At 38.1% G+C, this 25,797-nt stretch overlaps 1 protein-coding gene across 5 annotated transcripts in view; it reads right to left on the reverse strand.

Moving 5' to 3' along the window:
• The window catches only part of PHKA1 (phosphorylase kinase regulatory subunit alpha 1), a 136,119-nt gene extending 111,037 nt beyond the window's left edge, over positions 1–25,082 (reverse strand). For 3 of the 5 annotated variants that reach the window (XM_019932157.3, XM_019932156.3, XM_019932155.3), the window contains exons 1-6: positions 24,602–25,081; positions 23,707–23,865; positions 17,329–17,376; positions 15,143–15,311; positions 7,017–7,099; positions 3,432–3,512 (exon numbers count right to left, since the gene is read on the reverse strand). In XM_019932157.3, coding sequence (XP_019787716.1) covers positions 3,432–3,512; positions 7,017–7,099; positions 15,143–15,311; positions 17,329–17,376; positions 23,707–23,865; positions 24,602–24,679 — 618 coding nt within the window. In that variant the 5' untranslated portion in view covers positions 24,680–25,081. Of the gene's footprint in view, positions 1–3,431; positions 3,513–7,016; positions 7,100–15,142; positions 15,312–17,328; positions 17,377–23,706; positions 23,866–24,601 lie in introns of those variants that run through there. The other 2 variants (XM_033849451.2, XM_073799448.1) reach the window with 2 other exon arrangements.
• Positions 25,083–25,797: the final 715 nt, after the last annotated feature.

Genomic DNA, 25,797 nt, shown 5'->3' on the forward strand with positions numbered 1-25,797 from the left:
CAGCAATCCCACTACTGGGCATATACCCAGAGAAACCATAATTCAAAAAGACACATGCTCCCCAATGTTCACTGCGGCACTATTTACAATAGTCAGGTCATGGAAGCAACCTAAATGCCCATCGACAGATGAATGGATAAAGAAGTTGTGGTACATATATACAATGGAATATTACTCAGCCATAAAAAGGAATGAAATTGGGTCATTTGTAGAGACGTGGATGGATCTAGAGACTGTCATTCAGAGTGATGTATGTCAGAAAGAGAAAAACAATTTTTTTTATTAACACATATATGTGGAATCTAGAAAAATGGTACAGATGAACCAGTCTGCGGGGCAGAAATAGAGACACAGATGTAGAGAAGAAAAGTATGGACACCAAGGGGGGAAAGTGGTGGGGGGTGGTGTGGTGGTATGATGAATTGGGAGATTGGGATTGACATATATTCACTAATATGTATAAAATGGATAACTAATAAGCACCTGCGGTATAAAAAAATAAATAAAATTCAAAAAGAATAAAGAAAAAAAGAAAGAAGGAAAACCTACCATTTGCGAAAATATGGATGTACCTTGGGGGCATTATGCTAAGTGCGATAAGCAGGTAGAGGAAGACAAATATTGTATTATATAACTTATATGTGGAACCTAAAAAAGTCAAACTCATAAAAACAGAGTAGAATGAGTTATTTTCTAAGCACTAATTCCCTGAAGTACAGGATATAAACAATTTTTAGGACATAATGCTAAATTCCCTTTCATGCAAGTTGTACCAATATAACTATCACCAGCAGTGTATGATACAACCTTCTTTAATGCAAACCAGGTATTATTTTAGAAATTTTCCCTAATTTGATAGAAAAATGGTGATTCTGTTGCATTAATTTGCTAATAAGGTTGAATATTCTTTCATGTATTTATTAGTTATTTGTAGTTCCTCAATTGTGAGGCAGAACTGACTTAGTCTTTGGGATAGCAGGTAGTTCTGGAAAGCTTCCCTGGAGAAATGTCTAAACTGAGACCTAATGGGTTAAACAGATATCATCCAGGCACAAAATACTTATCAACTACGAGGCGGAAAAAAAGCAAATTTACAGCAGAGAAATATGGCAGATACCACCTTAATGAAGCCATCAAACTTAACATGAAGAGTAATGGGACAAATCCACATCTTGTACTTCCTGATTATGTCCTGAGGACACATCTTACCTCTGTGGTATTCTTTCCAAAAATGCATAGCTTGAAACAAATCATGAGGAAATATCACACAAAATCAAATTGAAGGACGTTCTATAAAACAATCTTTAAAAATGCCAAGGTCATAAAAGGTGAGTAAAGTCTAAAGTATTATCAGGTTAAAGAAGCCCAAAGAGACATTACAACTAAACATAACATGTTATCCTGGATTGGATCCTGGATCATAAGGGTTTTCTTGTTTGTTTTTGTGTTTTGCTATAAATGATATTATTGGGACAATTAAAGAAATTTGAATGGGGTCTTTGGATTAAGTTGTAGTATAATGCCAGTGTTCATTTCCTGATTTTGATGATTGTACCATGGTTATGGGACAGTCTTTGAGGAAATTCACTCTAAACTATTTAGGAGACATGAGGCATCATGTCTGCAATTTACTCTCAACTGGTTCAAAAACAATAATGTGTATGTGTAAATAGAAAGAGAAAGCAGGGACTTCGCTGGTGGCGCAGTGGATAGGAGTCTGCCTGCCAATGCAGGGGGCTCGGGTTCGATCCCTGGTCCGGGAGGATCCCACATGCCACGGAGCAACTGAGCCCGTGCTCCACAACTACTGAGCCTGCGCTCTAGAGCCCGTGTGCCACAACTACTGAGCCCACACGTCACAACTACTGAAGCCTGCGTGCCTGGATCCCGTGCTCCGCAGCAAAAGAAGCCGCCACAAGGAGAAGCCCACGCACCACAACGAAGAGTAGCCCCCGCTTGCCGCAACTAGAGAAAGGCCACGCACAGCAACAAAGACCTAATGCAGCCCAAAATAAATAAATACATTAATAAATAAATAAAGTGTATATCCCTTAACCCAATGTTTTCACTTTTAGGAATCTATCCTACAAAACTATTTGTGCAAGTTCACCAGGATATATGTACAAGGATCCACACTAAAGCATTATCATCAACAAAGTAATTATTAAATATTGAAAAGAATGAATTAGATTACCTGTATGAAAGAGGATGTTTGGTTATGTTGTTCAGTGAAATGTGAGATTGTTGAATTTAAAAATTCAGGTTACATAGAGGTAAATAGAGTAGGGTTTAGTTTTTAAAAATAAGCTCAATATCTGTATCACTTTGGTAATTAAAATACATAAAAAAGAAAATGGTTACCTAGGGAATATATATTTTGTAGGGACAAAGTTCTATATTAATTAATTCAACCACATTAATTATATAGTTTAAATTTTCTATGAACTTATTTTTGGTTTATTTTATCTGTCATAGCCTAGCAGTGGCTTTTGTTAAATTGTCCCTTTATAACTGTTTCCATTTTGCCTTGTATTTCTAATACATTTTGCTCTGTATTAATTGAAACTACATTCCAGGCCAGACTTTCTCATTGTAGGCTGTGCCTTCTATCTGGACCCTCTTTGTCCTCTTTTGTTCCATGTAATACTTTTTGCTTTGAATTCTACTTCATTTGAATTTACGTAGTCACCCGTACTCTTTTTTGCTTATTTTGGCCACACTTTGTCCATCCTTCTGTTTTTAATCTTTCTGTAGCAATTTGTCATCTTAGAGCTCTTAGAGGTGGTATAGGTATAGACTGGATTTCCTTTCTTCGTTGTTTAAATCAATCTGTGCCTTTGCCTTTAGGTAGGGGAAACAAATCAAGCCATGTGTATTTATCATTATAATGAATATGTTTGATCCTATTCCTACTATCCTATTTTATGCCTTCTTGCTGTTTCCATAGATGAAAGCTGAAATTAAGGCAGTAGCAGTGGGAAGGAAGAGATGAAGGCAAGTGGAACACAATAATGATGATGAAGATAACAATATAGGGGATGCAGGAGAGTGAGGGGGGTGGAGGATTGAGAGATGGTTCCCTGATATCAAGCTTTGTCAACTAGTGTATGGAAGGAAAAAAAGCCTCCTTTTGTTTGCTTTTGTAGTGATAGAGATGATGAGTTTAGTTTAAGATATGTTTTCTAAGGTCTTTATATGATATGTAAATAGAGATATGCTACAAAAGCAGTTGTACATAAAAATCTGGAACTTATGAAAGAAGTCTTCACCTATATGTCCATAGTTATACTGGAGACTCTGAATACTGCCTATGGTTTAAAAGACCAATTAATTTGATGATGGTCCACATTCATGTTAAGGCTTTATCTGTGGCAAAGGTGTACCAGAATTCCTTATCCCACACTTGGTAAAAACAAAGCAAGGAAAATTACCTTTGCCATTCCAACTGAACTGGCATTCAATTCTGAGATTCCTTGGTTGGTCTTATCTCCACGTTCCCATATCCCGAAGTCCTGGCATAAAATAACCAACACACCATTATCAAATCATCACTACTAAACACTTACTAGATATACAAACCTTGAATAAAAGGCACAAGTATTAACCTAACTCGCCATACATACGCTTGCCCACAATGCTTATTAAGGAGAGGCCAATGAGTTGGGTTCCCCCTGTAGCTATTCTCCCAGTAGTTTTAAATTCTATTGGGGCCTCCAAGAAGTTAGAAGATATCTTGACAGTTGATCAGGACTAAGAACTGTACCTTAGTTCATCTAAAGAGGTGCTTCTCAAAATTTTTCATCAAAGCAGACACCTAGGGGGTCTAGGAGACAGAGCCTAAACATCATCCAAATATTTTATCATAAACATCCAGTCTAATTTTACTCTCTATTGGCACTGACAATGTACCATGCACTTACCTATGCACTTTACACTATTACAGTTTCTTCCTTAATCTTTACATTTTATAGATGATGAAACTGAGGTACAAAGAGAGGTCAAGTGACTCACCCAAGGTCACATAGCTAATGAATAACAGAGCTAGGATTAGAGTCTAAGTGCTCCAAAGCCTACATTCTTAACCATAGTTCTATACGGCCCCTGGATAATACAAAGATAACATTTAAAATTACTTTTTGAAAACCTTTCATTTCCAAATAACTTTAGATTTACAGAGAAGTTGCAAAAATAGCAGTGAGTTCCCATACACCTTTCACTCAGCTTCCCCTAATGTTAATACCTGACATAACCACAGTACAATTGTCAAGTGAAGAAATTTATATTAGTAAAATACTAGTAACCAAATTATGGACTTTACTAGGATTTCACCGTTTTTTCCCCCACTAATAGCTTTTTTTTTAAAGATTTTTTTTGATGTGGACCATTTTTAAAGTCTTTATTGAATTTGCTACAATATTGCTTCTGTTTTATGTTTTGGTTTTTTGGCCGCAAGGCACGTGGGATCTTAGCGCCCCGACCAGGGATCGAACCCACACCCCCTGCATTGGAAGGTGAGGTCTTAACCACTGGACTGCCATGGCAGTCCGACCTTTCTATGTATTCCAGGATCCAATCCAGAATACCATGCTGCATTTGTCATGCCTCCTTAAGTCTCTTCCAATCAGTTAGTTTCTCAAGCCTTATCTTTCATGACCTTGACACTTCCTGAAGATTAGTGGTCATATATTTTATAGATTTCCCTCAGTTTGGGTTTGCTTGATGTCTTCTCTTGATTAGATTGAGGTTATGCATTTTTGGCAAGAATACTAGAATACTACAAACATTATGCTCCTTCTTAGCACATCGTATCAGAGGTATACGATGTTGATGTCATTACTGGTGATGTTAACCTTAATGACTTGGTTAAGGTGGTGTCTGCAGAGTTTCTCCATTCTACTGTTACTATTTTTCTATTATACTATTGTATTACTATACTACTTACAAGCATACCTCAGAGATATTGTGGGTTCAGTTCCAGACCACAGCAATAAAGTGAATACTGCAATAAAGCAAGTCACATGATTTTTTTGCTTTCCCAGTGCATATAAAAGTTATGTTTACACTATACTATAGTCTATTAAGTGTGCAATAGTATCATGTCTAAAAAACAATGCACATACCTTAATTTAAAAATACCTTGTTGCTAAAAAATGCTAACCATTATCTGAGACTTCAGCAAGTCATAATCTCTTTGCTGGCAGAGGGTTTGACACACTGCAAGAATTACCAGAATGTGACACAGAGACATGAAATGAGCAAATGCTGTTGGAAAAATCGCACCAATAGACTTGCTTGACATAGGGTTATCACAAACCTTCAATTTGTAAAAAAACACAATTAACTGTGAAGTGCAATAGAGCGAAGGAAGCACAGTGAAATGAGGTGTGCCTGTAATTAATAATTATCTTCAGAGAGATACTTTACGATTGTGCAAATATCTTGTTTCTCCTCAAACATCCACCCACTAATTTAGCATCCATCAGTGAATTGTACCTGTGACAGTTATTACAGTGGTGATTTCAATGGTGATTTTCTAGTTCCTTCATTACCTCTACACTCATTAACTGCAATTCTTCTCTAAGGAAGAGTTATCTTTTCTCCCTCATTTATTTACTCAGCTATTTATTTACATCAGTATGAACTTATAGATATTTAGGTTATTCTCTGGGTTGTAATAAAATGTTATCATTATTTATTTTGCTCAAATTGTTCCAGCTCTGGCCACTGGGAGTTCTTCTAGGTTGGCTCCTGTGCCCTTTTGACATGCTCCATTTTTCTGAACACTTCCTCACTTTTTGTCACTATAAGATACCCAAATACAGTCTCATCTCGTATTTTCCCTGCCCCAGCCCTGGAATCAACCAATTCTACAAGGAATCCTGGTTTCTTTTGTTAGAGAATGATAGTTACATTCAAGACTTGGATGCTGGTCCTCATTGCCACTGTGGTGTCAGGCTTCTAGGCCCTCTCATTGAACAGAACTTGGAAATACCCATGTGCACACATGCATGTGCATGCACACACATGCACACACACCTATATTTATTTTGGTATTTACCTTAAATTACTTTTAATATCAAATCTTTGAGTCAAAAGATGGAGCTTCAGAAAGGTAAGCCATATTTATCCCATGGTGAGTCTCATCTGCCCCTAAACCCAGCTCTACACTAGTCTGTGCAGCAAAGATTAGAGTATGAGAAGGCACAAATATCATTAATTCTACTGCTGCAACCCTTGGCTGCAACAGAGAGGTCAGAGAACACTGGCTTTTACCCTGGATCACAGCAGGCCTATGGCATCAGAAAACAAAGCAATCCATCAACAAATAATGTCTGTCTGCATCAGATATGTCTATGTTAGAATTATCCTTCTGGTAAATATGGATTGACAGGTTGCAGATTTATCCTCACATCTGTAACAACTAAAAAACAGCTAACCAAACTAAAACAACTAAACAGCTAAAAAAAAACTGGACTACTTATGACACAGCCATTTTCAATACAATGAACATCATGCAATGAAGAACAGCAAACCCTGAGAGAGATGTTAAATATATTATGACAATAAAAACCTACCTCATATGTAGTCATAAGAAAGAGTAACTATTTTTGTATAGTAAGCACTGAATCAATGTCTACAGATGATATTAAATACATGACTAAATTTTACTTCTAAGTAGCTAACTGACCCATAATACTCCTTAGCCATCTTGCTCCCATTAACCACAAACATTAAAATAAGACCACAATTTAGCCCCAGATTGCCCAATACATACCATGAAGTATTACAGAGTTTGAAAGGAATGAAAGCATTGCACCTTGACCCTCCTGCCTCTGTAAATCCCTTGGGGAAAGGCAAACAGAGGACGACAGAGCTTAGTAAAGAGGCTGAAGGCAATTTCTGCCAGAAGCGTTATAGATTGGTTCACTATGAGGGGAGCATTAAGAGAAGGATTAGGTTGTCCAGTATTTTAAGAACATCACATGTTTATAATTCATTCCAAAATGAGTACTTACAGCAGTTTTATATGCAGCTTCGATGTAAAACACAAGGTTCTGTATGAAATTAACTTCATCTAGGCTGTGGACGATATGAAGTCCTGAGGAAAAAGAGAATAAAGATATAGAGCTAGTCAATTATCACTACAGGCTTTACAGGCAGCCACAGTGACTAACTGACCCCCCTATACCAAATAATCCCACTCCCGCTTAGGAATAATGGGAGACACTTTGATTCCTAAAGCATAAAAATAACACCACAAATCAGTCCTAGGCTACTCTTCAACTAAGTAAGATACCACCATATTTTAACATGAAAGAATTTTAATTGTTATTTGTAGGCTTTAATGGAAAGTATCCGACTCCTAATTCTACAGGTAACTAATTTGTGCTGTGTTTAAATATACAAACCTAGGCATCTGGAAAAAGAAAGACAAATATTTCAAAGAAGACTTGGAGGGAGTCTAAATACTAAGAAGTAGATAAAGATTATGATTTTAAGAACTCAAAACCATATTTTGGGGAGTAAAAATGATAATTATTCTAAATATAAGCTGTATAAAGATAGGGCTTATAAATAAAATGTTTTGCATGAATCATACATTCAATTTTCAAAACAACCCTAAGAGGTGGGTACCTCTGTTTTCTGCCTGAGGCTTAGAGAAGTTAAACATTTGCCTCAAGTCATGTAACTAATAAATAGTGGAACCAGGACTCAATTGACTATCAACTTCTGTTTCACTTCAGAGACTGAGTTCCCAACCAAGATGCTATACTGCTTCCAAATATGCACAATATGATCCATTTTTGTTTAAAAACTAACTTCTTTCCCCTCCCCTGCCATCAAGGGAAATACCAACAATTACACAGTGAAAGTTTTTCCCCCACAAAGAATCACATCACTCCCACCCTGCCAAATCTCCTCTCTGGGAGAAACCAGTCTTACCAGTTTCCTCCGTATCCTTTCAGAGATACATTATGCATATACAAAAATTATACAAAGAGTAGTATACTATGCTGCACCTTACCTTTTTCATATATAACTTGGAGAAAAGTTTAAATATATCTGCCTCATTTTTTTAATGGCTACATAGCATTCCACTGAATGGCTATTCATGTAACCTGTTCCCTATTGAAAGACATTTAGGTTGTATCTAATCTTTTATCACTACAATCAATGCTGCAATGAATATCTGTGTATTTACATCTTTGTGTACATGCACCAGTATATCAAGGTAAATTCTTAACTGCTGAGTCACAGATTTATGCATTTTCCCCAACATTTTATTTTGAATATTTTCAGACAAAAAAATAAAAGAATTTTACATGGCACCTGTATATTTTACACACCATCTGGACTCAACCACTAACATTTTACTGTACTTTTTAATCACATATATATCCATGCAACAGTCCACCTTATTTTTTGATACATTTCAAAGTAAGCTTCAAATATGGGTACACTTCTCTCTAAATACTTCACCACATGTACAATTAAATGTTGATGATCATCACCAAGTTATTCTGCAAAGAAGTTCCACAGTTTACATACCAACTAGCGCTGCCTGCCTTTTTCCAACACATTTTGTAAACACAGGCTTTAATAAAAGTTTCTGATCTTTACCATTCTAATGGATGAGAAATAGAATTTCCTTGCACTTTAATTTGTAGCTTTTTTATTTTGAGTAAGGTTGTCTTTTCTTATGTTTATAAGCCAACTCTATTTCTTTTCCTATGAACTGTTTGTTTTTTCATGTCCTTCACCAATTTCTATTGAATTGCTCGTCCTTCTGTTATTAATATATTAATAAATATTAAGGAAATTAGAATTTTGCCCATCATATGTTACAAGTATTTTTCCTAGTTTGTTTGAACTTTGATTTTGTTTACAGTATATTTTTCTTTTCAGAAGCTTTTATTAAAAAGCTTTATCCCATGAATGTTTCTAGTACTTTCCGTTTCTTTTTTTGCATTTAAATCTTTGATCTATTGACAAATATGTTAAATCACAGAACTCTAACTTTAAAATTAAAAAGGACTATATGATTCAGATCATCAGATTGCAAACTCCTCCTGATCCGTGCCTCTGTCAAAACAGCAACCACAGCACAGGGCAGCATCAGCAGCAAAGGGTCTTTCTTGTAGCAGTAATGACCTACCTTAATTTCTTGGATAGAGAGGAAAAAAGAAAAGAGAGGTAGTAATATTGGATATCAGCTTCATAGCTTTATCTTGTCACCTTTGTGTGCCAAGGTGCTTGAACAGAGACTGAGAGAAGGCAGTAGGTGTGAAACTGGTTTTGTCCATCTCTTAGGCTTGTGTCACAGCTAACTAGTCACTATACCATATAAATGCCATATGTCTACCATTTGTCCCTTTGCTCATGATATTCTGTTTACATGGCTTTCTCCACATCTTGAAATCCTAACTGTTCTTTCAAGGCCAAGCTCAAATGCTATCTCCTCTTATGATGCTCTCATTGATTCCCCTCTTTGGTGCTTCACAGAATTTTATTTTTCTTACTCTTATGAACTTATTTTTTACTTGTACCATAGATAAATCTTTACCTGAATTTGAAGGAATTTTATTTACATTTGTAAGTCCCCAAAAGTATCTCACATAGCCCCTAAAAGTATCTCACATACTAATGTGAGTGGTATTAAACAATATTGAATAGTAGATGTTCAATAATTACTTATTGAATGATCTTAAACAACCCTGTCAACCACAGGAGAGGGACCTGTCTCTTGAAGCAAAGCCATACATGTAGGACCTGTGGTTCCTGTCCCTTCTATGGAGCCAAGGTGTTGCTTGTAGAACAGAGGATGCGGAGGTGAGACACACAGGTTAAATGAAGTAGGCTTGGGTAAGGCTAAAGATGGCAGTGCTGTATAAAGCATACTAAAATATGTAGGGCTCGAGAAATGAGGCTGACTCAGTGTTCTACTCCACACACTGACTTGCACTCACCTAAAATTTAGCCTTTCTCTCCCTTATTTTTAAAAACAATATTGAGATATAACTCACATACCATGCAATTCACCCATTTCAAGTACATAATTCAATGGTTTTTAGGGTATGCAGAGTTCTGCAACCATCACCACAGTCAATTTTAGAACATTTTCATCACTCCCCAAAGAAACCCTGTATCTGTAGCATCACTCCCCATTTCCCTTCAACACTTGTCCCATCGTTCCCCTACCCCACCTCTTGCCGAGCAATTACTAATCTTCTTTATGTCTCTATAGATTTGCCTTAATAGATATTCATATAAATGCAATCATACAATATGTGACATATTATGTCTGGGTTCTTTCACTTAGCATGTTTTCAAGGTTCATCCATGTTGTAGCACATATCAGTACTTCATTTCTTTTTATTGCTAAAAAATATTCCATTGTACAGATATATCACATTTTATTTATCCAATGAGTAGTTAGTTGAGGGACATTTAGGTTGCTTCCATTTTTTTGGCTATTATAAACAATGCTGCTATGAACATTCATGTATGTGCACAAGCTTTTGAGTGAACATGTTTTCATTTCTCTTGAGTATATACCTAAGAGTGAAACTGCTAGATCATATGGTAACTCTGTTTAACCTTGTAAGAAGGAAATGCTGGGATATCTGGTTTTCCCAGCATAATTTGTTGACAAGACCATTCTTTCCCCATTGAATTATCTTGGCACCCTTGTCAAAAATCAACTAACCATAATGTGATGGTTTATTTCTTGACTCTCAATTCTATTCTGTTATTCTATATGTTTATCCTTATGCCAGCATCACAGTATTTGCAAGTTAAGTTTTGAAATCAGAAAGTGTGAGTCCTCCAACTTTGATCTTTTTCTAAGTTGTTTGGGCCATTCTGGGTCCTTTGGATTTTCATATACATTTTAGGAACAGCTTGTCAATTTCTGCAAAGAAGACAGCTGGGATTTTCACAGAAATTGCAATGAATCTATAGATCAGTTTGGGAAATGTTGCTATCTTAACAGTAAGTCTTCTGATCCATGAACACAGGATGTCTTTCTAATTTAACATTTCTGATTCTCTCATTTGTTCCTGTGGATATGAGTTACCATTTGGTATCATTTCCTTAATTCAATATAGCTTTGCTCCCACCCACATCCTTAGTTCTGATATTATCAATTTACATTTTTATATGCTATAAGTCCAACAATACAAGTATATTGTTTTATATAATTGATTTTTAGGTCAGTTAAGAAAGAAGAAATATGCAATTATATCATATTTTATAATTATTTTTACCAGTGATCTCTTTGTGTGTGTGTATTCCAATTACTGTCTGCAGTCCTCTGATTTTAGTATAAAGAACTTCTTTTAGTATTTCTTGTAAGGTAGGTCTATTAGCAACAAATTCTCTCACTGTTTGTTTATCTGGGAATGTCTTCATCTCAATTTGTTTTTGAGAGAGAGTTTTGCTGGATATAAGATTCTTGGTTGACAGGTCCTTTTCTCAGCCCTTTGAATATATCATTCCACTGCCTTCTGGGCTCCACTTTTTTTCTGATGAGAAGACAGTTGATAATCTTATTTGGATTCCCTTATACATAACAAGTAATTTTGCTCATAGTGCTTTCAAGATGTTTGTTTTTGGCTTTTAACATTTTTTCTATGATGTTTCTGGGTATGAATCTCTGTTTATCCTACCTGGAGATCTTTGAGCTTCTTAGATATGTAGATTAATATTTTTCATCAAATTTGGGATGTTTTTAGCCATTATTTCTTTAAAAATATTTTCTGGTCCTTACTCTCCTCTGGTACTCTTATTACACAAGTTGGTGTCCTACATTTCTCTGGGGTTTTATTCATTTTTCTTTATTATTTTTTCTTATTCTTCAGACTGCATAATCTCTGTTGATCTATCTTCAAGTATGCTGATCTTCTCCTCTGCCAGCTCAAATCTATGAGTCTCCCTAGTGAATCTTTCATTTTCAACTTTCCATTTGCTTCATTTTTATCTCTTTAGTGATATTCTCTATTTGATGAAATACAATCATCATATATTCCTTTACTTCTTTAAGCATGGTGTCCTTTAGCTTTCTGGACACTTTTATAGTAACTGCTTTGAAGTCTTTGTTTCCTAAGTTCAACATATGCTTCCTCTCAAAGGCAGCTTCTGTTACCTGCTTTTTTTCTTGTGTTGGCTCAGGCTTTCATGTTTCTTTGCACGTCTCATAAATTTTTGCTGAAAACTGGATATTATAGATAATATGTTGTAGTAATCTATAGATATTGATACCCTCCCCTACGGGACTTGTTTTTTGTTTACCTGTTTATTTGTTTAGTGACTTGGATTATTTTGGTGAAATTTATTTTCCCCAGAGTATGCAGCCTCTGAAGTTGTTCTTCAGAGGGTGCTGCTTTGGACATGTACACTGTCACCCCAGGAAGACAGTGGTTTTAGCTTTAGCGACTGTATCTTTTTGTGATCCATTAAATATCTGCCTCTGTTGGTATCTTTCCCAGATGTTAATCTCCACTAATTGCCAGCTGATTGTTCTATTATATTGTACAATGCCCCAAGGCATAAATTGCTCCACAATCTCATTCAATTAAATTCAGGCCCCACTTCAGGTGGTCTTTGATGCCAGTCTTTGAAATTTGTTCTAACCCTAGGAGGGCTGTTTTTAGCTCTCTCTTTCCTTGGTTCTCTGTTAAGACTTCTAGCTAGTCTATGGGTTAGCTTGCTGCTCTTATTATTGAGTTATCAGCCTCCTCTCAATTTCTTAGAACCAAAATCTTCAATTGTTTTTGAGTGCCCTTAGGCTTGAACTTTCCCACACTCTGTTCCAGATAAAGTCAGTTCTCTTGGGAGAAGCTATGGAGCTTTCTGTTCTTATGGCCAGCCCCATCATCCATGCTACTAGAAAGGTGGGCCAGGCCTATTATTCTTGGCCTGCTCTGCCTGGGATTAAGCTTCCACTCCATGAGTGGGACTGGGGGGTAGGAAGGGAGTTCCAAACCTCTTAATTGTTCTTGGCTAGACTAGAACTTCTGCAACACAGAGCTGGGGATGGTGAGAAATGCTGGCAACCTACCTCTCTCAGGGAGATATCATAGCCCTAGACTGGGAGCTGAGGGGAGAGGGAGCCTTGTACTCCTGGCTACAACCACTTCAAGTAGTGCTTCTGTCATGGTGACCTTGGGGCAGGGGAGGGAATAGTTGTGGCCCAAATGCCATACTCTCTTACTGTTAAGATTTAGATTTCCTTGAGTAAATGTTTTTCCACTTGCTGTGTGCCCTTAGGACAATTTCCAGTGACTTTAAATGGTCGGTTTTATAAAATTAAATTTCACCATTTATGGCTATTTTGCTGGGGAGAGGGTCTGTGGAGCTTCTCTGCCACTATCCTGTAAGTGGCAATCAGCTTCTGTCTAAGCCTCTGTTAACCAAGGTTGAAATTTTTAAGAATTCAAAAATGTTCAGAGAATTGCTACATTTTCCGTGAAGATCTTTCACATTCTACCTCTCAATTATCTCTCACAGCTATCCTTTTCATCCTCAAGGCAACCGCCTTACATAAGTTCTGCATCATTTCTTGCCTAAAGTATTTTACTAAACTTTTAACTCCCCCATCCAATCTATCCTCCTGCTATTGGAGTGAATCATTTGAAACTTTCTTGATTATTTATCTTGAGTGGCTCTCTACTGACTATAGACTAAACTCCAAACTACTTAGCATGGTACACAAGCCCTTAAACAGTTAGTCCCAACTTTCCAGCTCCATCTTTTGCCATTTTTCCAGACCTATTGAATATCTTGCACTCTAACCATAGAAGACACCTAGCCTTACCTTGGTGGCCAGTATCTTTCAAACTTCTGTGCTATAGTCACGCTATTCCCTTCCCTTTTCTGACTTGTGAATTTCTACTTATTCTAACTTATTCCTCAAAGGCCTGATCAAATATCAACCCTATTCCAAGTACCTATCAAAGTCAGCTCATGGGGTTGAAAATCAAATGTTAAGTCAGGAATCAACAAACTTTTGTTGAATGAATATGTCTCTTATAAGCCTCCTTAGTATATTTCGGCTTCCCTTCTGGGCTCAAAATGAAAAACCACAAGGGATATTTACACACTGCTTTGTAGAAAAGCACTCTAGAGTTGGTATTAGAAGAATATTAGAAACGGAGTTATAGTTGCCATTCTATTTAAACAAATAAAACTTAAAAAATATATTTATTCAGGGAGGAATCTCCCCTCCAAAAGAAAGAAGTATGTGAATAGACATTATAATTTTAAGAAAAGGTTATTCAGCCTCTGAGATGTGCGTTGTTCTAGAGGAAAGAAAAAAAGGGAGGCTTTATCACCAAGTATTTATTTCTGCAAGAAAAGGAGAAGAGTATTCTGACCCTGAATGCCTTTAGTACCAAGGAGCTCTGTAATTAGATAGAAAGATAAAGAAATTGAAATGTCAAAAATGTGGTATTGTGAGAAGTATAGGTATCTATTCAGGAAGATCTGGCAAAGTCCTGTTTAATTTATAAACTGAATGTAATCAGATTCATAGTCCTCCCCAATTTAGGAGAAATAAAAGGGAATTACGCTGGTTCTCATAATTTCCTTTTCAGGTAAAACATCTAAAGCAATTAACAAAACCATCTGAAAAGGGTGTGTTATTCAATAATAAAAAACACTGAATTCTGATTCCTAAGTTAATTCCCTTAATATAATTTAGATGACTGTAAACAGATGCCTTGTTTATAATATACTCATAAAGAGCAGTACAAAGCAGGTGATGTTGACACTAACTATAGGCTTGTCAGTGCACAGTACGGGAATAAGCAATAGTCCTTCTTTCCCATGTTATAGCATCTGAGGATTAATAAAAGATAAAAATACCTGTCTAAAGAAAATCTACCCCAGATTTCTCAGTTCTCAATTAAAAATATATATTACTTAGTACTCCAGACTTGTTTCTCAACGTAAAAGAACACTAACTACCTTAGCGAGTTGTTTCTCTGTATAAAATTTGCAAAATATTATGTCTCCAATGTGTATCTTTAAGTAATGTAAACAGCTATGTTGTTTGCTGGCCAACACCTTTGGAGAAGCCACGTGTGCCAGGACAAGTGCTCCACACTGCAGTCGTTCCCAGTACTTCTGTCCTTGTACTGACCTGAGGCAGTCATTTGCGCTAGGAAGAGCAGGTACAGAGAGGTAGCATCCAGCTGCAGGTGTCCCCACTGATCATCACCCACTACAGTGGCACAGGTTTTGGTGTTGTACTTGGCATGGAGGCTATCCTTGGTACTCTGACTATACTTGAAGGATTCTACTTTATCCACCTGAAGAAAACAAAAACAGTAAAAGAAGGCTATGCAGAAAAATCAACCCATATGCCATACTTTGGTAGTAATCTGATACATATCATTCCATTTGGTCTTCAGGCAATTGTGAGTATTTAAAATGCATTTACCTCTTTTTCCCTACACTTATACAATTAGGAAAGTCTGCTCTTGCTGTTTTTCAATTTAAGCAATTTAATTAGAAAATAATATCCATCAAAACCAGCTATTTCCTATTCATTACCTCTCTTTCACTCTTCAGATGGTTGTTTTCCCACTTTGTAGATAAAAACTGAGGTGTGGAGAGGTGACAACAGCTTAGTAAGAGATAACTGAGTTGTTAAAAAAGATACATTTGGGCTTCCCTGGTGGCGCAGTGGTTGAGAGTCCACCTGCCGATGCAGGGGACACGGGTTTGTGCCCCGGTCCGGGAAGATCCCACATGCCGTGGAGCGGCTGGGCCCGTGAGCCATGGCCGCTTAACCTGCGCGTCCGGAGCCTGTGCTCCACAACGGGAGAGGCCACAACAGTGAGAGGCCCGCGTACCACAAAAAAAAAAAAAAAAAAGATACATTTGTTCCTGAAACAGAGGTAGGAATTTTGAGGGAAGAGGATATATTTTGAAGGAGTAATGAAAGGAGCTAGGGAGAGACCCATGGAATGACAAGGAAAAGATGTGAAAGAAAGCTGAAACCAAGGTCAGAAATGAAACACTGTGCAAGGGACAAATGAAAGACTTATTTCCTGAAACTTCAATTTGATCATGTGTGCATCTGCTATATGATAGTAACTATCATACCTTTAAATATGGTTCAAGAAATTAGTGACTTTAAACCTATTTGGTAAGGTGGAAAATGCAAATATCTAAAATACAAAAAAATTAAAAAGTAGCAAAGAAGGAAAAAAAAATGATGGCTGTGAGATAGTTTCTACCGGACTAGAGATCACTGATTAAGTTCAGAAGTCTAGAGTTGATTTCTTTTTACTTTAGACTTGTTGTGTGCCTCAGGATGGTCATTTTATTAATCTGGGCCTCAATTTCTCCTTCTAATAAAATGTAATCTTGGGCTCAAAAATCAATTCTGAGTCAAAGTGCACAACATGTGTAAAGATCTCCTAGGATAAAAGTAAAATACTTTTTCTTTTAGTAAAACACGTTTGAGTGGAAAAAATATCATAAACAAACCCAAAAGATAAACCAGAGACAGCTAAAAAATATTTGTAGTACATGTGACAAAGGATTAATATCCATCATGGACAGTAACTCCTCAAATAAGCAAGAAAGAGACAGCCCAAGAGAAAAAGAGGCAAAGGACCTAACAGGCAATTAATAGAAGAGGAAATACAAATTTTCAACCCACACATGAAAGGATGCTCAACTTCACTCAAGATCAGGAAAATGCATATTAATGCTAGAAGATATAAGTCCTTGGCCCCTTATCTCCAACCCTAAAATCTAAAACACTTCCAAAAGGTTTTTCTCCCTAAGTTTTGTACCAAAATTCATTTGGTGGCAATACCTGATTCAGACTGACTTGGGGCTATTTGTAGCTTTTATTTATTCCACTTATTGTAAAAATGCATGTTTTCCTATAGAGAGATTAATGTTTTTGATGATAGGGTGATGTCTGGACTTGCTGAGGGCATAACATAATATATGGTATGTGCACTGCACTACCTTTTAAAATCTGAAAAATTCTGAATTATAAAATTTATCTGGTCCCAAGGGCTTCAGAGGAGAACTTATAGACCTGTATCATCCTTTACTCAATATACATAATTGCATGTACAGTAATGATGAAGTATATAAAAAAATCATTTGTAGAGGGGGGAAAAGACTGGAAGGTAATACTTCAGTGGTAACTGGGTGGTGAGATCATGGTTGACCTTTCCCTCCTCAATTCTACAGATTTTCTAAAATTAGTATGTACTATTTGTGAAACTGAAAAACATATAAGCCATATATATATATTACAATGTGGTTTTATTGGAGAGGGTGATGTTAACAATGCCATACCTGTCTGATCATGCAGTGCAGCAGTCCTCTCATCAGCTTCACTACACTCTGCAGAAATAAATGGAAACAAGCTGTTATAAACATCACTAGATGCAGGAACACTTACTCAGCAACTGCAGTTGGTACATGATCTTTTGAGAACAAGTAACCTTATCCTGGGTTCCTATTTACATGGCATTTACTTTATAGGTACACAGAAGAGAAGACTGTAGCTAAAAGTGGAACTAAAAGCTGCAGCTGGTGACTCCTTCAAGTTAAAAAAAAAAAATCCAAGCTCCAACAGGCTTATGTAAAACTAAGTCAACTATCCTATTAGAGGACATTCCACCTGGAAAAAAATGGGCAAGTCAGCTCAAAAATCATAAAGCTATGAGAATATTTAAAATATATCCTATGTCCTAGAAAAGCCAGCATCATCACTTTTATTTTTTTCTGAACTAGCCAAGACTTATCTTCAAGAGTCCACAGAAATATTTATCTGGACATTTTCCCTAAAGAATAAATGAACTTCAATTCAGAATAACTGTAAAGGGGAATTGTTAGTGCAACTCAACCCTCTTTCCCTGAAAAAAAAAGCCACAAACTTAAGTCTCAAGTCATCACTATTTCCCTTGCTAGGACTTGACAATTTCTAAGTAGTTTTCTAATCATAACACTCCAAAATTTTGATTATCAGTTATAACAATGTACTATATTAGTTAGTATAATGCATACAGTAATAATATAATAAGTATATTTAATTATAATATAGTATAGTAACAGTATACTTGTTATACTACATGACACTAGAAGAGCCCGTCAACACTGGGATGGGTAGGCAATATGTTTTGGAAGAATATAGCACCAAACAGCTTCTCCATTTCTCTAAGCTTTCTGTTTCACAGTCCAGAAGAAATACAGCCAGGTTACTCCAGGGAATGTTGCCTCAGAGGTGGCTTCAGGACACCTCTGAAAACTAATCTACTTGGGAGCTGCACCATTCTGTTATTCCTTCAAAATATTCAAATGGGACTACAAGCAGTAGGCAGGACAAGGATAAGTACCTATTAAATTATGTTCTAATGCTTTATGAAATCTTTTACTGAGGGAAAAATAAAGTGTTTCCTTGGGAGACTTCCTTTCTTTAAGTAATTTCTGTCTACAGATGGTCCCCTCCCCTTACAGATCAAGGGAAGAAATAAAGAGGGAGTGAGAGTGCTCTCGACAGAACAAACAGGCAGTGCATGATCTTGTCACCTTTTAAAGCATGAAGCATTTGTTATAAAGTAATGAAACTTACTGCAACCCCTACAAGAAAATCTCTATCATTACTCTGATCCTAATGAAAGAGACCATCCTTTAATATACTGTTACAGACAGCATTAAACACAGCCTTCTTACTCTATGGGGTGACTTTATTCAATTCTGAATTCTCTTCTACATGTCACCACATACTCACAGATTTCTATCCCATCCTTTCAACTCTCTTCACCACCCAGCCCTACTACTACCATCTACATTTTCTTTAAACAGCAAACCTGGGAGATTATAGATGCAGTGGAGGAGTCCTGATTGCCATCCACTTTTGTCCTCTTGGAATGGCCACTGTCAGCCATTTCTGTCCTCAAGTTCCAAATTCCAAGTCAGGATAAAATGAATAGGAAGCACGGAGAGGTAAGAATGAAGGGAAGTATCTGTAGTTTGTATTCCCCCAAACTGCCCATTTCCTGATTCAGGTGCACTAGTTGGCATTAATTATACATGTTTATACATACACCAGGGCTTCTAACCACACCAAGTGATACCCTCCTGTAATCTATCTTTTTTTTTGAGGATACGGATCTATGTGTTTGTGAACTGACCATATAAGGATATATAACTATTTATACACAACAATAGCCATGTAAGTATTAATACCTGTCTCTCTCTCCAGATATATTTACAATCAGATACATATGAGCGTCTAACATATGCAAAGCACTCTACTAGGCTTTGTAAAACATAAAGAAAAGGGAGACAGAACAGATATGTTTTTTAAAAACACTAAACTACAAAAAAAGGAAAGAAAGAATGAAAAAAAACCCACTAAACTACAAATACAGTCTACCTAACAATTCCTGGTTATCCTTTAAAACCCAACTCCTCTATGAACCCTTCCTTGTCTTGTTCAAGGGAAATTAGACTTTCCTGCCTGTGTGTTCCCACAAAACTTTGTACTTATCTCCTAAATACGGTACCTACAGTATCTGTCTTAATGCACTGTAACTATGTTTATATATATCTGTCTCCCCTATCACCCTATGAACTCCTTAAGAAAAAGGGGCAGAGACCAGATTCAGAAATAGACCTTTAAGCCAATGGACTAAATAAGCAGATTGTGTTTTTAAAAATATATATTCCATGCCTGCAAGTAACTCTCAAATGGCTTACCAAAAAACCTGTGTGCCTGGGGGGGGAACATGTTTATAGAGAGGATGCAAATATGACAAAATGTTAACAACTAGTGAATCTAGATAAAGAGTACATGCAAATATGTTCATTTTACTATTCCTAAAACTTTTCTGTAAGCTTAAAATTTAAAAAAATTAAAAGTTGAGGTTTAAATATAAACATTTTGTCCCATTTTATTTTTTATACCTATTGTAGGGCTTGGCACATAACAATTGCACAAAATTTGCTAAATGAAAAACTGAACATGTTGAATGGCATAGACCATAAGTAATCTAGAAGTTCCAAGAAAGCAGTCCTGAGAAAGAAGTGATCACTGTGAAACTGAGAGGTCTATGAGGTCAGGAACCACAGAAAAAGTGGGATTGATGGCAGGCTTCACAGGTGGAAGAAACAGCTCATAAAATGATTTGGAGGTGGGAATGTCTATGGCTTCCATGGAGGAGGAAATATTCAAAAAGACTGAATCTGAAGTCATAAGACCCAGGTAGTATTCATGACACCACCAAATTCCAACTTCATCTCCTTCTGTCAATCCCTTCACCTGTAAATTGGGGAAAATAATACCTAATTCATAGGGTGTTACAGGAATAAAATACTAGTAATTATGGGAAAGTATACAGTACAATGAAAAGTCTTTACACAAAGGTCAGGTATTTTTATCAAGGTACTGTTAGAGAAGTAATGAAGACACCAACCTGGTTGGAACTGGGGGTAGAATGCAGGGGAACAGCATGATATGATATTGAAAAAGCAGCCTAGGACCAAACCCTAAAGAGCCTTGTCTACCAATCCAAAACATTTGGATTTTACTTGTAGGGAAATGAGAACTACAAAAAGATTGCTGAGAATGAAAATACATAATTTAAGTGTTTTAACTTAAAGTCTAAACCCTTTCACTAAGTGATCAGGGTTTAGACTAGGGTTGAGGCAGAAGGGAATAGAAAGGAGGGGATGGATTCGAGAAAAATTATAAGAACAGACTTTGGTCTGCATGTATCAAAAGGCAAAAGGGACAAGTCAAAAATCACCAAAAGGGCAGCACTTTTCAAACACTGTTTTATAAAACACTAGTCCAGGAAATTCTGGGAAGGCTGTAAAATCCACCCCCATCTTAGATTCAAAATGCACATCAGTACATCAAAAGCTCTGAGAAATTACAGAGTAAGAAACCTGCTGTTTAACATAGCTCCAAACTTAGTTAATCTAGTATTCCATGGAACACACTATGGGAAATGTTCTAAGTAATGTTGCCCAGGTGACTAGTAGAATGAGGACACCAGTAAGAAAAAAAGGGACATTTGGTGAGTTGCTGTTGTTTAGTAGTCTATTTTGTTTGTTTTTAGTAGGGAAGGTGGGGTTTCAGACCTGCTGATTTTGAGGAGCCACAAGATATTCAGGTGCAACTGATCAGAAGACAAATAAAAATCTGGGTTTGAAACTGAAGTGAGGTCAGAGTTAAAGATGAAGCTTTGGAAGTCATTCTCATAAAGGTAGTAGTTAAAGACACGAGAAAAAATGAGAGACTACACAAGGAGAACAAAACTGAGGAAGAAGTGGAACTGGGGGCAGCCAAAGAGCTATCTCTATTTGTGTGTCTATTTATTTTTATGGGTGTGAGTTTTTATCTGTGTGACTAAGAGAAAGGGCATTTGTAAAAACATGTACGTGCATACTTTTATTCTCAACCTAGGATAGAACAGTCACTTAAACCCTTGTCCCCTCTTCATCCAGAATTCTCTTTAGTTCTCTGACATTATTTCTCAGAGAGAAATCTAGTTGAGAGTTGGAAGGAAGGGTAGAAATGATTAACAGTCAATGGTTTGGGAAAATCTACACAGTAATGGAAGGCTCACAGTAGGCAGGAATTTAATCTATGAATTTATTCTATTTGATTTCACCTATGCTCACTTATTAGCCATAGATCAGTGATTATCTCTGGCTGCACTTTAGAATTACTAGAGCAGTTTTTTTTTTTAATATTGATGCTCCTGGGGCTCCACTTACAGAGATTTATCTAAATCGTTCTAGGGTGAGGTCCAGTAAGGGTAATTGTTAAAAGCTTCTCAAATCATTCCAACGCACAGCCAGAGTTTAGAATCATTCGTGTAGAGTGGGGACAAATCTAGCTCACGGTGTGTTTTTGTAAATAGAACTTACTGATTAAAAAAAAAAAAGAACTTACTGGAACATAACCACACTCATTCATTTATGTATCATCTCTGGCTGCTTTTACATAGTAGCAGAAGACCTGAGTAGTTGCGTAGAGATCACACATGACCCACAATGCCAAAAGTATTTACAATCTGGCCTTTACAGAGATGGTTCTCTGATCCCTAGTCTGAATTAACTAAGTCAAATTTGAGAAGAAAATTAATGAGACTTAATAATATAATCTGTTTTAATTTATAATGAAAGTTGGTAGAAATTTTAGAATTCCCAGAGAAATGTGTGTTTTTTTGAAGATGTTTCCTATTGCCATCATGTTTTTGAGACATCCCAAGGTTATTACTGAGGTGGTATGGAAAATATTTTTGTTCTGTGTGAAAAATTATTTAATGAAACATTAGAATTTTAGAATGAACAATTTTCTGTTCATTTTTCCCCTCTTCCTCTGTTACATTCTTTCTTCCTGGGCCACATAAGGAAAAATGTCAACTCTGCAGAATGACTGATCAACAAGGAGACACAGATTTCTTCTAACAGTGTTGAAAAAGAAATTTGTCAAATCATACTGGGTATAAAATCTTGGGTATTGTTCCACCAATATCAATTTCTACCAAAACAAGACAAACAAAATACTGAGATCAAAATAGCAAAACATTAGAGTAGGACATAGGATAAGGGAGGGGAGTAAGATTACAGATGTTTTTTTTAACACTCCTCTATATTTTCCAAATTCTCACAATGGTTATGTATGTCACAATGGTTATGATCTGTACTTCCTGGGCTAGAGCAAACACTCCAACAATTTTTTTCTGGTGGACCTAAGTACCTCTTAATTATGGCTTGAGGGAATAAGAAACACCTGCTGTTGCAGAGGACAACACAGTGAAACTTTCCTGCTGCCAAGGACTATAACCCCACAATATGTTGGTGCCCTTAAAAATAACCAAATCTCAATATTCTGATTTATAGATGAAGACTGGAGCTCAGATTGCCTAAGCTGAGGGAGACCACTTGAGAAAATGGCTGGTGTGGAGAGAATCTTTTCCACTAATGTAAAAGAATTCACATACACCTTATAACTGACGGCAGAGTACCTTAACATTAAGAGTCTCATGTAGCCCAGAATATTAATTTCTTGGTCATTCAAGAGGACGTAGCATCCTGTGTCTAAACAGTTCTATAGAGGATACTTCTTTACTGAGGGGAGGGCCTTAAAAGTTGGCTTAAAGGCATCTGTTGACTCTGACCTTATTTTGCCCCAAGGGGTGAGGGTGGGTATGGGGCAGGGGGAGGACACACAACAGACTCTGAAACAGTGGCCTAGGTATAAAAATCAACAAATAATGTCTTTTACTTGTGTCTAGTTGGGAAAGTCTGCTAATTTATATCAGTTACCCTCATATAAATACCACCTATCATTTTCAAAAAAGAAGTAAAATGGTAGATACCTGCTGCCGAAAATTCTTCTCAATTAGAATAAATATGCTGGAGACTACAAAATACATTTACTTGGAAAAAGGATTACAAATTTTAGCAAAGATCTGAGGATAGGATTTTCCACTGTAACAGAACAGACTGTGTCCTCTCCCCCTGAATCAGCAAGTTTCATGTTTCCACTGCAAAAAAAAAAAACTCCGTACAATACAGGAAAGCTTTATGGAATGCAATTTCAGCAAGGTGAAGAAAGAGTGAGAGGCAAAACATATCTGTCTTAGCTCCTGTGGACTACATTTCCTTCCTCCTCCTCCCAGTTCCAGAGCTCTTTGTATTTTTATTGAGTACCTGCTCCAGTTCATAGGCCTTTGCCTTATCCTCATCCCGGTCTGCATTCTTCCGATAGGCCAGCCCCAAACCCCACACAGCCAAGATGCTGTACACATTATCCCGGACCCAGGCATCTTTCTGATCATAGCTGGCTGGAAGCAAGCCAGTCACTGGATTCTGTAAGGACAAGAAAAGGGGGACAGGCAGGTAACCATAGGGTGTTAATATGAGGAAACAGAATCTATCAAATGGGTACTGAGGGACTTTGGTCTTTCTTCTATGTCCCCACTCCTGAGTTTTAAAATCTCCTCTTCTGACCAAGTGCAAGCAAATGCTATCTTGAATAAAGGGAAAGAGCTGGCTGAAGCCTTACAAGTCTGAAATGTGGGAATTCTTAAAAGAAAGGAGGTGTTTTAGAAAGAATGAACTACCAACGAAAAATCAGCATTAAAAGATTAGAAAAACTATAATGAAGAGTATATACACGGTACTTCAGATCTTCACAACAGTCTAGTCTTAAGATGGCTAAAAGTTCTACCTCTTTTTCCTTCAGAGGAGGGGAAGGAAACGACTCCCAAGCCTGCGGAGCGGGCCGGGGGCGGTGTCGATAAACAAGCTTCGACACATCTTACAACTCCAGCCCCTGGAACCCAGCAGTGGTTTGGGGGACGCGGAGGGTTGGGAGGGGGGACTCAGAAGCTCTGACTCAGGACTCGTGGCTAATGGTGCCTGACTCTGGTTCTGTTCCTGGCCCAACACCTTTCTTCAGGGTCCTTTACGGCCTCCCCAGCTAGGGGGTGGGAGAACCTGCAATACACCCCCCTCACACACACACACAGGTTCACCCAGGGTCTCCGTCCAGGTTATCACACTGCGCATCCTCGGTGATCACAAGCGACACCCCATCACTTACCTGATGGCACAGTATGGTCTGATGCACCAGCCTAGCATAGCCGTCAAGCCGGACCCCCGAGTTACTCCGGCTCCTCATCGCGCTCCGTTTCCAATCCTCTCAGAGAGACGGCCGCAGTACCACAGGGGCCCACGATTTTCCAAGAAAGGAGGCTCCAACGCAGCCCCACCCTCGCTGTGGGAAGCCCGAGTACCAGGCCCGGGCACAGTCCTACCACCGCTCGGGCCTGGGGCCGGCTGTCCCGGCCAAGGCGGCCTCCGCGGCCACCACAGCCCCGCGCGCGCCCGAGCCTCCCGCGCTCTAGAGCCCAGCTGGAGTGCCTCCGGCGCCGCTCGCCGTCTCTCTTAAGTCCGTCCGGTCTCCGCGGGTGCCTCCTGCATCCTCTGCTCCACTCCCAGAGACCGAAGACAACCGCGGCCCACAGCCTCCAGCGTGGCCGCCGGCAGCTGCAGGTCACAGGCCGCGGGGCCGCCTCCACCTACCACGAGACGCAAGCCGGAGGCGGGGCTGACGCCCGGTGTCCCAGCAGCTGCGCTCGGCGCCTGGGGACTCGCCCCGCCCCCGGCGACCCAGCCCGCCCCGGGGACGAGAATGTGTCACCGTAGGCAATGTGCTATCAGGGGGTTATTTTCGAAACACCTCAAATGACTATTTCAGTTGTCCACACTTGCTGTGGACACAGGATGTTAGGGAGGCTGTTTCTTCTGCCGGACTAGTTTTAGGAACTTATGGTAACTTCAAACCTAAAAGGAAAGAACGATCGTTTGCATTCAAGGTCTAAAGAATTGGAATTTCCGGGTCTTTATTGTATTTTATCCTTTTGACTCAAAGCTCAGATTCAACTCCTTACTCCGATCCAAACCAAACAAGAAACAACTCCCTAAGGTAAATACTTTATTCCTCAGAAAGTGGCGAATCGGCGCGCTTGGGAAGGAGGGCAGTGGTGTGCTTTGAGGAAGCGAGTGCCCCAAGCGGGAACTGGGCTGGGAGGGAGCGGTGCTCAGGGCAGCCTTGGCCGGAGAGGAGCTGGAGGAGATTGTATAACGGCTTTGGAAGGCTCCCTCGTGCGTACGTAGGTCACAAGACTGAGGCAACAAAGACTCAGCTGAAAATAAAGGCAGAAAGGGAAGCTAGAAAGGAAACCTGTAGGTAAAGCTGATCACTGGCCGCAGGGTAATCGGACCACACCCCGCTAG

This window comes from Tursiops truncatus, chromosome X, assembly GCF_011762595.2.
Source record: "Tursiops truncatus isolate mTurTru1 chromosome X, mTurTru1.mat.Y, whole genome shotgun sequence".
NCBI classification, from domain to species: Eukaryota; Metazoa; Chordata; class Mammalia; order Artiodactyla; family Delphinidae; genus Tursiops; species Tursiops truncatus.